We start from the raw sequence: 17,012 nt of genomic DNA on the forward strand, positions 1-17,012 counted from the left end.
ATCCTGGACATGTATACATGTATATCACACACACACACACATGCTCTTATATGGAATACACCTGTGGGGATACAGGGCACAGGAAAGGCTTCATCTTTACCATTTTCAGTGCCTGTTCTAATGTTAAGAGATGGTATCCATCAGATGAATAGGAGCGAATGCTGACATAATTAATTTTAGCCACTTTTGGCTCTCTGTGTAGAATGAAGAAAGGATGTGCAAAAATGCAGGCTGATAATTTTGGTGCTTATTTTCTGGGCTAGAGTAGGGGTGAGAGTTCTGGACTAGAAGCCAGTTGTCATGGGGTCTTCTTTCAGTACTACCATTGATTTTTTTCAGTCCATTTGACTTCTGAGTGATTATCTATAAGGGAGAAGTGAGAATTGCTACTTGCTTCACTGATTATATGATTTGAGCATAAAAACTTTCATGCCTTGGATGATAAATCAATTGAAACAGACTGCAGACTAGAATGACGCACGAGTGGCATGGGAGATGATTAACAACTTAGACAAATGAAAGTGTTCTCTCATTGGAATATTTTTGGCATCAAAATCTTCTGTACTCAGTAATATTACTTACCACTTTATGACTTAGGTTTAAGCAAAATTCCCCAGAACTGGTACCTTAATGCAATGATATCACATGCACTGTAGAAGAGCATGCAATTCTAAAGATGTTGTGTTTTTTTTTTTATATGTTACCAGTATGTTAAAACACAGTGCTATATTGAGAAATGTTTAGACCATATTTATAAACAAATAGAGCAGCAAAAGCCACTTTGAACACACCTCTGGATGTTCACTTCTATATCAGAATGACTTCCATCAGTTTTTAGTTTGCTTAAAGTCAAGCTCCCAGGAAAACAGTTTCATTTCATAAGATAATCTGAGAAAAATCCACAACTCTTAATACTGACATGGAAATGCTGCTGTACAGCAGAAGATATAAATTCGAATGCCTGGAATCACCATGCTCTGAGTGTTTTTCTCTTTCCTTCCCTAATTAGGCTCTGGAAAAAGAGTGACTTTTTTTTTTCTCACCCCCACTGTGAAAGTTATGAGACTCTTTTGCTCAAATCACCCAGAAGGAAAGCTTGGAAGTTTATGTTCCTTAGAGAGTTGTCAGTTCTGCTAAAGAAGATTAAATGCTCATTGCGCAGGTGTCATATCCCACAGCTAATCACAAGAAAGAGAGCAAATGTGGCATAGCCCACATCTAGGCAGCTACCGCAGGTCAGTCCAGCCTAGGGGGTCTTCAATCTCATGTGGTGTACCAGCCAAGATATTCTCAAGAAAATAAGTAACCGACATAAAAAACCCATCATATTGCATCTTGGAATATTTCAGTTTGAATCGCTTGGGTGGCTCTGAAACAAAGATTTCTGGGTTGGGGCAGAGATATTTGATTCCTCTTTGATTCCACTATTTGCATCATAGAAGAAAATTGATTAAAGGCTTCTTGCTTACCTGTGAAGTTGATCTTTAGCAAGTAATCCTTGTACAGCTTCTTCCCGTCCAGGATCTTCATGGCGTCGCAGAGCTTGGTGGTGTTGGGGCAAAGCGTACGCTGCATTTTGTGCAGGGCATGGGCCATGGCATATACTGCATTCACCACGAACATAATCTTGGATTCCTGCTCATAGTTGCTGCTGTCGATGGCCAGATGCTTGTCGCAAGGACGTCGGTGGTTGTGCTTGTTCTGGAGGCTGCACTGGAACTTCTGCTCCCAGAAGTCCCGGAACCAGGGGTTGCGGTGGTTGTTGTAGGGGTTGAGGCTCTGGAAGTAGCGATCGAACTGGCGGACGGGCTGCGAGGCCAGCTCCAGGGTGATGGCGCCATAGGCCACGTGCTCGCTGCCTTTGATGATGCTCTCCTGCGCACCCCAGCCGTCGCTGGCCACCCAGGTGAAAGAGGCGTTGGCGCGGCTGGCAGCGGCGATGAGCTCCCTGGAGTCGTCGCTGCGCATGAAGAGGACCACAACGCGCGCGTTGGGCTTTTGCAGCAGCTCGCGGATCACGCTGTCGTAGGATTTGCGGATGTTGGAGCGGCCCACCTTCTCCGCAGTGGCAATGCAGATGTTGCGCAGGCGGGCTTCCTGCTCGAAGGCCTCGATCCCCGTCTCTCCATAGTCGCCCTCCGAGGCCACGGTGGACACGTAGGTCCAGTTGAAGAAACGCAAGATCTCGGCCATGGCTTTGGCCTGGTAGAAATCGGGGGGCACGGTCCTGGCAAAGTAATCATAGCGCGATTTGTCGCTGAGTTTGGCGCTGGTGGATGCGTAGCTTATCTGTGGGATCTGAAAGAGCCTCAGCAGGTTTGCCACCTGGGGGAGTGAGGGAGACAAGGCAGGTACCATTTTTTTAGAAATCTGGAGGTAACTGACTGCACAGGAAAGATGAAACATACTGGGTAAAGCCCAGCTCCCTTTGCAACTCCAGACCGCTAAGCTGTTCTGGACGCTTTGCCAGCTGCTTTCCTGGACACTATATTTGGGGAATTAGGAAACAGGTTCCAAGCAGGTAATTCAAGTGTTGGGAAAAGACAAAGGGAAATGAGAAGGGCATGTTTCTTTCTCTCCTAGACTTTATACTACATCCTGGAACAGACTCAGTTCTGTTCAGGTGTGAATGGGGGGCTGCTTTAAGTTTCTGGAGCCCTCTTATAACTGAGTCTAACAATGAACTACAGTGAATTAGCCAAATTCGGTTTTTAGACAAACTTGGCTGTGGTTGTACAGAAAGAGCCTGGGTGTTGTCTAATTCTCACTTCCCCCTCTTTTGCTAAAAAAGGCAGTCTCTGAAAGAATTTAATTTGGGAACTGTATGCCACATGGACAGTCCAAATTAGACACTTATTATCTAGGTTAAGCCCAAAAAAAAAAAAAAGTCCATTCTTTTTGGCTCACCGCAAGTTTAGGCATATGCCTTTCTAACCTTAAAGAGCTTGACCAACATTTTCTTCACCTTTTTAACATTTTGTTTCTGCTTGGATTATACATAGCCCAAGCATACAAATGCTATTTTTATGATATTTTTGATTAAAAAGCAAATTAGGGAGTGTTGAGGACCTTGTCAATAAAGAACTATTTACTTTAAAATGTTTAAAGTTTATTCTGAATAAAGAATGTACATTTCTTATAATTTACCTTGGAATAATATTTCACTTCTTATTTATTACAGAATAAAAAAGGAAACAGACAGCATATCAAGGAACATTTTATGCATAGAGTATTTGTGAAGTTTATACATTTTAAAATATATATGCAGATTGTATGTAAATCTAATAAGTTTTTGTTTTTCCTGGCTACCTCACATATTCTGAACATTTCTATCTTTACAATGATTTTAGTTACATAATATACTAAGTAGACTTTAATTGGAAATAATGTTGACTATTCCAACATACTCGATGAGAACTTTGAAATTTCCCTTCTGAAAGTTGCGGTTTCGGGTTTATGTTTGACATGTAGGAAGCACAGCTTGAAGTAGGCAGCTGTTAGCAAAGAGCACAAGTAACATCAAACAACTGACAGCTGAGTCCTGGTTAATCATCATTTCATCTGGCAGTGGAAACCAACAGCCATATTCATACACAGCCACACAGCATGTTCTCAGAGATCTGGCCTGCTACTAAAACTAATACTTGATATAGCCCAGAGCTATCAAAAATGTTTTCTATATCTTTGCAAATCATGGTACCTCTCATGTAACTACGAATAGAACAGCAAGAAAATCTGGCACTTAGCATGCAACATAATGCAAATTTAGGATCCAGATCTTTTTTGCATCTTGACTTTTAATATATGTGTATATATTCTAGGACATGAGTGAATTTTGGGGAATGGAGGTGAGTGAATGGGTAAGTGGGTGGATGAAGGCTAGTATGCCATGTATTTTTTCGCAGGGCTAGAGACCCTGAACAAAATGGACTCTCCCGATTCCTTTGAACATGGGAGTGCTGGTTGTTCACTCAGCCTGAGCGATGGCACTGACCCAGTACTGTCAGCACTTCTGCACTGAGTACCTGGCTTCTTTCGAATGTAAGTAGCCCTGTGGCAGACTGTGATGAGACCCCTGTCTGTGCACGGACTTGGCTTGATTATGGAGACTTTGGATGACATTGGAGAGACCATCTCTTCTGGATGCTACAATTTTCTAATCTTCAAGTTCTATTCATCAGGATCTGAACCCTTCAGGGAGGCAGAGAATGAAAGGACCTGAAACATGCCCGTAGACATCATTTCTGGCTGCTAGGAACCACAGCGAAAGAATCCTAAACTGTTGAAACTTCCTTCTCCCGGAGGGATATGAGTAAAGAAAAAGTTCTTGTCTTTTGATGAATAGGATCCTGTGGCTCCACGTCTACCTCTCCAGGATATCTGAGAACAATTTACAAACAAGGCAGACGTACAAGAGAGTGAACTGGGCATAGAATGATAGCGATATGGAGAATATTCTCTGGGTAGGAAGGGGCACAATTGTAGCAGGTTTGGATAGGTGTCGGTTCGAATACAACTGCAGCGATTGCTATCATTTTATGAGTAGTTATCTGATATACAAATGATTATGTACAAAATAAACAATAAGGATCTACTGTGTAGCACAAGGAACTGTATTCAATATCTTGTAATAATCTATAATGGAAAAGAATCTGAAGGAATATATAGAGATATATAAATATGTATCTCTATCTATATATCTGAATCACTTTGTTGTACACCTGAAGCTAACACAACTTTGTAAATCAATTCTACTTCAGTAATACAATAGCTTGTGTATGAGTGTTTTAATGAGGAGACTACAGCCTACTTTAGAAAAAGGAGGCACATTTAGTGAGCTAAACATGAGAATGGAACTCTACTAAAGTGTAATCTCAATTGTATTACCTCTTAAATAGCATGGAGCAATCATATAGTCAGAGGATGATGTTCAGAGTTACATTTACATTTTTGAAACACATGTAATGCAAATGAATGATAGAACAAAGCGTTGGAGGCCTTTTGTCATGGTAAACCATTCATTTTAATACTAGTTTCCTTAGATTACATGAGTAAAAGTGCTTAATATAAAAATTAAACACCACAGAAATAAGCAGATTATAAATCTCATTTTCTTTCCCTCTCTCACCCTCTCCAGCCTGACTTCTAGAGAAGAATAAAGTTCTTAGTTTGATTTGTGCATTTTCAAAATTATTTATTCTGTTGTAAAGCCAGTGACTACTGTACTGGGTGTTTATATGTGTATTTTCTCCTTTGATATTCACAACTGCCTTTTATGATGAATGTTGTTTTCTCCATTGTAGCAGTGCAGAAACTGAGATGAAGAAATCTGTTTGTGATCATAGGATTAGAAAGTAGAGGCAAAATCACAATTTAGAAGCAGGTCTTTTGACCTGAATGACCATAGCTGCCCTCTCATAACCTTGAGTCTGCTGTCTCCTGTGTGACTGTGAATCTGAGGTCTGAAGCACAGAAGGGCACCCAGGTAGGAAGAACAGGAGGGAGGAACAGAAGCAGTATTGTGGTTTAATTGCTACTAGGAGCTTTCTTTTTAACATAAAACTGGCCATCTGAAACATTCTTGATTTGCTTTACTGGCCATGTGGTTTCCTCTGTGAAAACATGAAGGTGTAAGAGGACATCTACACTGGACATCATTTTAAAAATAGAAGAATCATTTTAGGATGGAGAAATCATGTGGACTTTTGGAAGAAAGTTACCCAGTTATAGTGTTAGTAGGAGTGGAGGAAGGGCAAAAAGATCTACTTATATCCTTTAGGGAAAACTGCTTTAAAAGTAGAGAGATACTTTTCATGGTTAGAAACTCTAATAAAAAGATATATAGCTTAAGAGCAATAGGAAAACTTAAAAAAATTATTAAAATAATGGGGAATAGTCTCAATAAGACAAACAAGTCAAGATCTCCAAAGAAGCCACTGGATGGCTAAGCTGCATTGAGCCATGTGAGTGTTGAAAGAACTAGCAAGAGAGACGAAACCTGTAGGTGTGTTAGTCCTTGGGCAGGCCTGGGACAATATACAAGACTGGCATGACCCTGTGAGAACCAGGAAGAATAAAGCACAGAATGTGAAAATGGAGTGATGTCGATTGTTGCTATGATTGTTTTTCAATTATATTTTAGGAGAAGTTGTGGTAAGGAGAGAGAGGATCACTGGTTGGGAGAGTTGGTTCTAAATGAGTGAAAGCAAGACACTGCCCAGTCCTTTCTGCCTCCTTATGTGCCTTTGTGAGAATGTTTCCTAATCTGGAGATTGTGATACAAATATATGAAAAAGTTCTCTCACATCCAAGCTGGGGAGAAGACCACAAGAAGGGTCCATAATCAATTAAGTTTTCCTCCGGTTCTGAATTCTGGAAGAAATCACAGATTAAATCAGGTAATTACTATTAATAATTTCTGAGAAATTAATAATGGGAGGACTGTCAGAGGATAAAAGGGAGGAGTAAGAGAAAATTCAGGAGCTATAAATCAGGAATAAATATAAATCAATAATCATGATATATTTTGGTAATTTTTTTTCTCAGAGTTCCCTATAGAGAGCATGCAGGCATTTAGAAATGAACAAAAAAGTTGCTAGAAATCAGCATGGATTCACTGAGAATGAATTTCAGCAGAATCTTCCAACATTAGTTGGACCATTTAGGGAGAAGTTGTAGCCATGAACTCTGACTTCAACAAGGTATTGGAGACATTACCTGGATTCTCATGAAAAGGGGAAAGTGATAGGAATTGGATAAAAATTTAAATATACTAAAATAGAATAGCTTGGAAGAAATTCTATATGAGGTGGCCAAGTAAGATTAAATTTTTATCAGTGACTTTGGAAAAAACATAAATAAGCTATGAGATCATTACATTTTTGAGCTAGAAGGAGCTGTGAAGCTAATCTAAGCTTTTTGCTTTATAGGTGAGGAAACTGAAGCTCACAGAGTGAAGTGACTTTCTAAAATTTATACAACCAATAAGCAAAAAAGCTGAGTGGAGCCCAGTTTCTTGATTTTTCCAAAGGACTAGCCTTCTTTTCTGGCAATTGGGTGATATTACATGGGAAGAGATGTATGTTTCTGGATTTACGTTAAAATTACATATAAGTGAAGAAAAAATAAGAAAACTAGGGGAAAATGAGGGTATAGATGCCAAGTTGAATGTTGCAAAAATCCACCAGGAATCCAAGTGTGGCTAAAGTTAAAGAGGAATTATTAAGTGGTTTGCTTTCTTTAGATTCAATTTTAGATCCACTGTTATAGCTGTATTATCTCCTCTAATCCTCATAACAATCTTATGAGGCTGATACTACCATTATCCCATTTTATAGATTGAGGAACTGAGGCACAGAGCAGCTGGGAATCTTGCATCCCAGCTGTCTGACACTACGCTTACTTTCTCAGTTCAGTTTGGTTCAGTAGCTCAGTTGTGTCTGACTCTTTGCGGCCCCATGGGCTGCAGCACACCAGACTTCCCTGTCCATCACCAACTCCTGGAGCTTGCTCAGACTTACGTCCATTGAGTTGCTTATGCCATCCAACCATCTCATCTTCTGTTGTCCCCTTCTCCTCTTATTCAATTCATTCTGCAATTCAAGCTCTTAACCTCTGCCATATGGAATTCCTTTCATTACAGTATAGCAATGATATATTTCAAGTTATAATATGTCTGTCCTTTTTCATTTCTTAAGACACTATCTCCTTGACCGGAGGACCATGAGTAGTCATTCCCTATTATTAAAAATATACTTTTTCATTTGTCAGTTCTGTACTTTGAGATAACTCTGTAGATGTTTGTTTACTGCCTGACCATCTACAGAGGTAAAAACAGTGGTCTAAGAAACCAGGGGTCACTTCAGCTGGGAGTTTGAAAGCTTCAAGTTATACGTATCATTACCAAGTTTGGCTTTATGATTTATGTAGGAAACACCAAGGCCTTATGGCAGAACCCATTGTTTCCTAACACCTGAAAGACTGCATCCAGGTTTCCTAGAAGCCCTTTCTGCACATAGTGTACTATAGTTTTATGTTCAGTGTTCAAACACCTGAGGAATATCCACTTCCTGGGTGGTTTGAACTTATCCTGGACTAGGCAGTGCAATGTTTTCAATGCAACCTCTCAAGCCACAAATGTATGGACTTTTTTTTTTTGATTTGAGAAATGCTAAAGATGCTGGGCTTGACCAGCTACTGTTATGTTTTCCAGCAGATGTGATGGTTTGAATTAGTAGTTCTGCCTTTGTTTCATTTTTGCAGTTTTAGTGAAAGTGAAAGTGTTAGTCGCTCAGTCATATCCAACTCTTTGCTACCCCATGGACTGTAGCCCTCCAAGCTCCTCTCTCCATGGGATTCTCCAGGCAAGAATACTAAAGTGGGTTGCAATGCCCTTTCCAACCCAGGGATTGAATCTGTGTCTCCTATATTGCAGGCGGATTCTTTACCTGCTGAGCATCAGGGAAGCCCCAGGATGGCCATCACCGGCAATAGCTGTCCAACAACCAATAGTATATAATGTTGAATGTCTGCTACTATTTCCCTATTATTTCTGTCTCCCAATGAACTATCTAGTTTCTCCCATGTACTGTGTCCTCAAATCTATGTGCCTTTGCCTATGTTGTTCCCTGTGCTTAAAATGACTTTTACCACTTGTTTGCTCAGTGAGTCCATTCAAGGGCCCCTTCTCTGAGAGGTTACTTCAGGCTGAGTTGCACACCCATCTTCTGAGACTGTCACTCCTTATGTATTTCCCTCATGGCACTAATCAAAATGTATGGTGACTTCTAGATCATTCACTAATTCCTCTACTGGAATGAAAACTCTGAAGGTCCAGTGAATGTGCATTGTTAATTTCTGTTCCTTCGATGCCTTGTGGAGTAAAGAGGTGTGCCATGTGCATGTGTGTGTGTGCTAAGTCGCTTCAGCCATGTCCGACTCTTTGTGACCCTATGAACTGTAGCCTGCCAGGCTCCTCTGGCCAGGGGATTTTCCAGGCAAGAATACTGGAGTGGGTTGCCATGCCCTCATCCAGAGGATCTTCGTGACCCAGGGATCAATCCCACATCTCTTATGTCTCTCCTGTATTGGCAGGCAGGTTTTTTTTACCACTAGTGCTCCCTGGGAAGCCTGTGCGCCCTATTATTTGTTAAATAAATGAGCTGATGAGTGAGTGGATAGTTTGCTTCACTTCCACGTGACCTTTTCTAATTGCAACGATATGTTTCTGTGGGAACCCCCCCCCCCCACAAACTAACTACCCCAGTAAGCAATGTAAAGCTCCTCTCAAACACTACCTATAAACAATATTCTGTGCATTGTAGATCCTTTGCTAACCGTTGTCAAGTTTTCTCCAAAGTGAGATGATACATAGACGATTGGCTTAGACCTTAAGGTAGCTGAAGCAAAGGTTTTTATACTGTTAAAACCAAAATTTCTGCAAGGTATCTCTGTGTAATTAGGAGTATACAAAAGGAAGTCAGTATAATGCCAACTGGATCTGGTTATTACACCAATTTCCTTGGGTTACAAAGGTGCCTTTTTATCTTAAGGAAAACAAACTAAAGGCCTTATCATGGAGCCTTAGTCCTCAAACCATATAAACCTAAAGTAGGAATCAGATAAACATATACCTAAGGGAAGTCTTCATCAAATGAACCCATACTAAGGTCTGCTCATAAGGGAAGATTTTTCTGCAGACTAATGCATTGTGTACAGATACATAAGCAGCCAAACCCTCAGCACTCACATCAGTTGCTCTGTTCTTATTCTTTCTTGGGAATGTTTTTCCAATAATCAATAGCTGACTATGGAGTCAGGCTCCTGTAGGTATCCAAACCATCCTCATTTGCTGTTGAGAATTTTGAGTTAAAGACCAATTTATTTGGGAGTTTTATTTCTCCTGGAATTTTTTTTTTAGCAAGTTATGGGAAGTCTTTAGAATTCTCGGTGTCATGCTTCATTTCAGTGATGCTCTGATCATAGGGATAAAAGAGTGTAAGCTTTGGGAAAGAGTTGGGGTCGTCTATTCTTCGAGGTTGTGAAAAAAGGGAATATGAATTAGAACTGTCAGTCACCGTGAGCCTCCACATCCTGTGGTCACTCTTCCCATTCAGGACATCCATGACCTACCCATTTTATTTTATAGTTTTGCTGAGATACATATTCTTTTTCCCCAAACTTTTAACTTTTATTTTGTATTGGGGTATGGCTGATTACCAGTGTTGTGGTAGTTTCAGGTAAATAGTGAAGGGACTCAGCCACACATAATACATGTATCCATTCTTCCCCAAATCCCGCTTCCATCCAGCCTGGCACATAACATTGAGCAGAGTTCCATATGCTCTACATAGGTCCTTGTTGGTTATCCATTTTAAATATAGCAGTGTGTACATGTCCATCCCAGACTTTCTAACTATCCCTTCCCCCTGGCAACCACAATTTCATTTCTTTAAGTCTGTCTCTTTCTGTTTTGTAAGTAAGTCCACTTGTATCTTTTCTTTTTAAAGTCCACATATAAGGGCTATGACATACCCATTTTAAACATGACCTTCATGCCTTCTCTGGTGACACAATTCCAGACATTTTATTCAACGGAGGACAAAAAGGCAGATGGAGGTCTAGAGTCCAGTAGAAGTAAGTGTCCTACTAAAGTGATTGCCCATGATGAGGATTCTTTTCAGAAAGTTCGTGGTTATTATCTTCTGAGGATGTGCTGATGGGGACAACAATAGCTGGTTTTTACGGGGACCTGTGCTTAGCTATAACAATTCCAGATGGTAAAAAGGCATCAAATTATTACTTCCCAAGAAAAGTGCAATCTACAAAGCTGAACTGTATGCATTTGAAAAATAAGCCATTGGTGCTGTCCCGGGAATGAGGAGACTTGATAATAACCTCCAAGGGTTTGCCTTTGCATTTGGTGTTGTTTCCATATACTTTGGGGCTGTTTTCTAAGAATAAGCTACACCTTTAATTGTTTTATCACACATGCAGTGCTGAATGCTTTGTTTCATTCTTTTAATTAAGTGATTATATGCAAGCCCACAAGACTACTGTACTTTAAGCCATCTGCTACCTTATAACCCATGTTATTACATAAAGCCAGTTCTCAGTCTCATCCCATTGTTATGGGATGAGACCACAGTGACCTTCCTATTGAGAATGATCAAGCTGTACTATTAGCTGTTCAGAAACCTCAGATTGGCTTGGATTTTAAAATGAAACTGGAGGTGGTGTGTAGTTGAGAAACTGCCTGAGGAATTCAAGCTGTTCCCATCACATGACTTATCTGCCCATAAAGGATGCCAATCATATTGTTATTGCAGAAAGGATTAGTCATTTTTTTGTTGTTGTTTGTTTGTTTGTTTTGGACCACACTACCTGCAGCACATCTGGGAATGTTTTGCATGAAGTGAGTTGACTGGAGCCCATGTTTGAGGGTCAGAGATTAATCTGGATTTAGGAAGTCATATAACAGAGCATAGCAAATGCCAATTTTCTCAGTTTAATCTGCAAAAGTCACTGATTCTTACATGCCGTGAGCACAAAAAACACTCTAGTCCAAGATTTGTATTGCCATTCCCATTAATGGTATGACTGAGTCCTGATGATTTTGTAGGGATGTTCCAGAAAAGGACTCTTTAATCATGGTGGAAACCTTCATAAATGGCTTATAGTAACTCTGATTGCTGTCTCTCTCTCTCCTGAAATCTTTGCACTCAACACCTGTGGTTTGTAACCCATATTGTCAGACATTTTCATTTTCTTCCTTTGTGACTAAGTAATTCATGAATAGCAAGGTTAGCCATTTTGGCATTCTCATCCCTTATTACTGAGGCTGAAGTGCTATGTAGACCATGTAGGGTCCCTTGAAACACATTTTCCTGGGAGACTGGCATCATCAGACATGTCAGGTTTCTCATCGTGAAACCCACATTTGACAAGGGTCTGTCTTGCTCCCTTTCTAACAAGGCACTGTCTCAGGAATGACTTGTTTCCAACTAGTCTTAGCCGATATTTAAAAGGGAAACAAGATGACATGTTGCCTACTGTATCAGCCTGTATCTGCTATTTACTCCTTTTCCCCTCGTGAATTAATTTTTAAGAGAAATCATGGGATTGAATGAGTCTGAGTTGCAGTCCGTAACAATAAGATCAGAAAGTCTATGGCATATCTTGTCTGGTGTGTGTTAGTGTTTGTCAGTGACACCTGCAAAAAGATGACTTCAAGGATGACTTGACAGCAAAAGACCTGTTAAAAACACATCCTTTTGTGCCTTGGATATTGATTTTTTACAGTGCCTCTTGAGGATTTAACAAAGCCACAAGTTGAACAAATCCATATTTTTCTGTGGCCCCTGAAGTCACTTGTATAACATAATGTGATAAATTTAGTCCTATTGATTAAAAAAGACACTCCTATCCTTTTTTACTGTTAACTGAAGTCCGAAACTGTAGAGGATGTGTAGGAAGAGCTAAGGGCTGTAGCTTAATTTTTAAAAAATGATTTTTATTTATTTCTGAGATCCTTTGCAATAGTTTAGGACAGAGGGTTATAGACCATATTATTTGTAGTAAATAAAACTATGCTATTCATGGGTTTCTGTTAAATGTTCATCACTTCAACAGAACTGTCAGGCATATAAGCAAGTAGGGTAACCATTCGGTGCATAGGATTGGCATCAAATAGGCCAGCAGTGGAATACCAGCCCATTCTCTCACTAGCTGCTTGAATTTAGTTTTTTAAGTTATTGGTTTAGTTAAGTTATTTTAATTCCTTAAGCTTCAGTCTCTTCTTTTGTAAAAAGGGAATAAGTAGTCTCTGGCTTGTGAAGTTATTTAAGGATGAAGTGCTAATACTTGTGAAGCACTTAACTCACCAGCTGGCACTTAGTAAATGTTCAAAAAATGAAAGAAGTGGTGGGAATGGCTGATCCAGCAGTCATTCATTCAGCAAACTTTAATCGACATTGATGTTACAAGACACTATGGTCAAATTTAGATTGTCCTAAGATGAGCAATGTACCCCCACTGTCTTCTAGGAAGGTGTAGTCTTGTGGGAGACAAAGAAGCATACTAAGGATAAAATTTGGAGATACATGTACATATACAAAAACACAGGTGAAGGAGCAGGTTCAAGTGAGTCATGGTGGGTTCCCATGTAGAGGTAACACTTAGACTTGATCTTGAAGACCGAGTGGACGTTTACCAAGCAGAGGAAGGGAAAGGAAGTTTTCAGGCAGAAAGATGAGCACAAAGGCAGAGATGGGCAAATTCACTTCTGCTTTATGAGCAGCAGATTATTCAGTGTTATCAGGGTACCCAGTGCCCTCTAGGGATTAGTAGGATGAGGAAGAATAAAAGGATTGTGCCTGGACTGCTAAGTATTTCACATGCTATGATAAATATTTTGATTTTTCTTCTTTAAAAGATAAAAAGACATTACAAAGTTTAAATAAAGGAATGACATGACAAAAGTTATGTTCTAAGCAGGCCACAGTGGATGACATCCAGCTTGAAAAGAAAAAGTCAGGGAAGGGTAATCAGATGGACAACATACTCGTTCTGACTCAGGCTGTGAGGTGTTGAAGGCCAGGGACCTTGTAATCCTAATGGCAGTTAATAAGTTAATAGTAGAAAGGTCAAGATTGGAGGTTAAAAAATAAAACCTGAGTTCATTAAAACCATTTATTTGGTTGGTAGTAATTACTTAAGTACTCATGTCTTAATTTGTTCTCCTGTTTGTGTCATTACGGGTCACCTTGAAATCTTCTTGAAAAGAAGCAGGTCATAAACAATGTTCATCACTGGAGACTATAAAAAGGCTAGAGAACTTTTAAATTCCTGGAAGCATCTCAGAAAAAGGGCATAAGCAGTTTCTTGCAGGTAGAAATAAAAGCAGAGATTCAGTTAAGTGAACTCTGATAGCAGTTGAAGTTTACTGGATAACACCAGCTTACGTTTATTGTCACATTTCTTAAATCTTGTATAAATGATATTCCTTAAAACTACTGTGTCAATATAGGTAATATATGCTTAATGCACATATGTCCTTTTTGCTTTGATGGAAAGTTACTTTTTGGAGAAAAATCCTGAACAAATTATAGATTATGTGTTCCATCACATCTGTTTTCCACACTGGGAGAGCTTAATTGCCTGGTTTGTATTCTCTGAGGCCTCATTGTGAACCTAATGGCAGCCACCCAAAGTGTAGACACAGTGCCTGGTAGGGACCTGCTAGTCCCTGGGATGCACGCCCTGCCAATTTGACCCTAATAAGTGACGGCAAATGTCTCAATATGCTTTGCCATTCTGACCACTTGGCAAGTAAACCTGGTCTATTTTTGGCATATAATTTTTGAAGATGTTGTCCCTATTGTATTTTCTTGTGTTTTACAGTTCCCTCTATGGGAATGTAAAATCAAGGAGCTGGCAGGAATCAAGACTTTGTCACTAGTAACAGAGGGATTTCCATAATATACCAGGTGGTGATGTCAAAAATAGCGACACCACAATTTTAGTGTTCCAAGTCCCACTGCTATAGGGCCTGGAGTAGCAGTGTTTGCTTAGAGTTTAACTGCAGGTGTTTTTGGAACATTATTCTTGAATTTTCAGAGTCCACTATTGCGAAAATACTCTGTAAGTTTTCAACTGCGTTTTTCAGAGAACTGTAAAAGTGCTTCAATTCTGCATTAAATCAATAGACTTTCATTATTATAAACTGCTACGTATTGGCTCTTTCCATATTGACATCCTGAGCCTTGTATATATTGAGCTATTAAAAAGGCACATATTTGATAGTGATTTGGAAAGAGAACTTTGTGTTAAAGCAAAATCACAACTTCATTTTAACTGAAAGTTTCAACAGTCCTACCTTGATGAGCTGACCTATTAATCTATAATTGTACTATATTATGAAACACTTACTGATCTTTCAGGAATGCCCATACCCCTTGGTTTTCATTTCATGACCTCCATCCTAGACGTGTGAACACCACAGAAGCTGGTTCTCAGTCATGGGCCGTTCTATTGCCCTGCGGCCAGTGGTGCTGATGGTAATCTCTTGTTTTTCATGAGTAGTTTCCAAGTAGACACATGACAGAAGGGGAATTAATTAAGGAATAAATTAACTCCAAAGCAAAGGAAAAGAAATAGTGCATCTTAGATAATTACCTCTGGCGAGAAATTTCTACAGTGAAACAATGTTAACAAAAGCATTTTTGAATTGCTCTTGCTGTTGCCTCCCTCCCTGTGATAAAGTCCTTAAATAACACAGCCCTGTTTTGATGGGGGGGAGTGTGGGGTGGGATTTGTGAGATTGCTTTAGCATGAAAAGTCTGGGAAGGAAATAAATAAAAAGATTCTATCTGAGATAATTCTTGAGTTTTTCTGACGCTTAGGCTGTGAGAGGGGGTGATCAGGATAGCAGTGTGGGAGGCGAGCTATCTAGATTTTAATGTTGATTCCACTGCTTGTAAAGTGGTAGAAACTTAAACTTGGTACTTGACCTTCATGAACCTCAATTCCTCTTGGAACTATTCCTCTTGCACTGGAGATGTTGAAAGTTTTTTTTTTTTTTTTTAAGCCAACAGATAATATATACTAAAATCAAAAATGTTTAATTCTCATTATGTGTGAAACTCTATTTTTTTTAACCTGGTTTTCATGTATTTTCTCATTTAATTCATGCAATAACCCAGTAAAAGAAGTACTATTAATATCTTAGTCTTAGAAATGAGGAAAGAGTCAAGGATTAAATAAATTCTAGTTAGTCTGCACCCAGAGTTTTAATTACTGAGCTGAAATTTTTAGGAAGGCATGCTAAAAATGTATAGCTGTATCTGTGCTGTGATTGTTGTGTTTGCAATTTTAAGCTCATTAAATGCAACTATCATTTTTGCTTTTCTAGTGATAGAGACACTAAAGGTAGATTGGTGAATGGATTTCTAATGCTGTCATTCTACTTGTCTTAAGGATAGGATGATGTTTCCTTCTCTTTCGTGTTGGCTCCTAGCACAGAATCTGGCATAGTCAACACTATATTCTTTACGTGGAAAGACTGAAGAGAGCTTGATTAGAGTAAGTATGGGGCACTAACCTAATCTGGAATGGCTCTGGGTGCCCACCTATGTTGAGTGTTGGATAGTAGTCTCTGGGAATAGTCAGTCTAAGGACAAATGGAGTGGAACCCTTAGAGCTACTCTCAAATCAAGGCATCTTTTGTGGCACGCAGTGAAGGTGGGGAGGATGTGTGGGGGGTTTTGTCCCACAAGCTCACTTTGCTACATCATCTGTCTTTTGTATCATATGCAGTTTTCCATTGTAGAAAAATGCTTATTTTTCATTTATGATCATCCAGACTGACCTAGAATAAGTAGGTCATGGTTGTGATCTGCAACCCAGGATTCATTCAGGGATTTCCAGCCTTCTGGACAGGCAGCAGGTTATCAGTCTGTTAATTCTTTCAATTCATTCAAAAAGGATTTACTCTCAACTTGGTGGAGGTATTGTTTTAGGTACCCTCAATACAAAGATAAAAGATGTGGCTCCCAAACTCAAGTAGCTTATTGTTAGGTGGGAAAATAGATATGCAAAGGAATAATTATAGTTAATAAGCTAGTAATGGAGGTGTGTACTTAAGTAATGGGAGCTTGGGAAACATTTCTCAAAAGAGATAGGGTATGAGGCTTCCCTGGCAGTACAGTGGTTAAGATCTGCACTTTCACTGTAGGAGGCATGGGTTCTATTCCTGGTCAGGGAACTAAGATTCCATATGCTGTGTGGCATGGCCAAAAAGTTAAAAACAAATAAAAGGGATTTTTTTTTTTTTTTTTTTTAAAGGACAGTGTCTGAGCTGAGAACAGAAAGAGAGAAGGATTTGGCTTGGCCAAATGGCTAAGGGACAGTGCATTCCAGATAGAAGAAACACTTTGTTCTCCTTTTTAGGCAAGAATGAGCAGATAGTATACATCATTAGGCTATGAGAAAGCAGCTTTCCAGGGACACTTCCA

The 17,012-nt window shown here is 39.5% G+C and overlaps 1 protein-coding gene across 3 annotated transcripts in view; it reads right to left on the reverse strand.

Moving 5' to 3' along the window:
* The window catches only part of GRM3 (glutamate metabotropic receptor 3), a 248,017-nt gene that overhangs the window by 74,689 nt on the left and 156,316 nt on the right, over positions 1-17,012 (reverse strand). For all 3 annotated transcript variants that reach the window (XM_006057628.4, XM_025291018.3, XM_025291016.3), the window contains one exon: positions 1,470-2,325. In XM_006057628.4, the coding sequence (XP_006057690.3) occupies positions 1,470-2,325 (856 nt within the window). The remainder of the gene's footprint in view (positions 1-1,469; positions 2,326-17,012) is intronic.

Source organism: Bubalus bubalis, chromosome 8 (genome assembly GCF_019923935.1).
Source record: "Bubalus bubalis isolate 160015118507 breed Murrah chromosome 8, NDDB_SH_1, whole genome shotgun sequence".
In the NCBI taxonomy this organism is placed as follows: domain Eukaryota; kingdom Metazoa; phylum Chordata; class Mammalia; order Artiodactyla; family Bovidae; genus Bubalus; species Bubalus bubalis.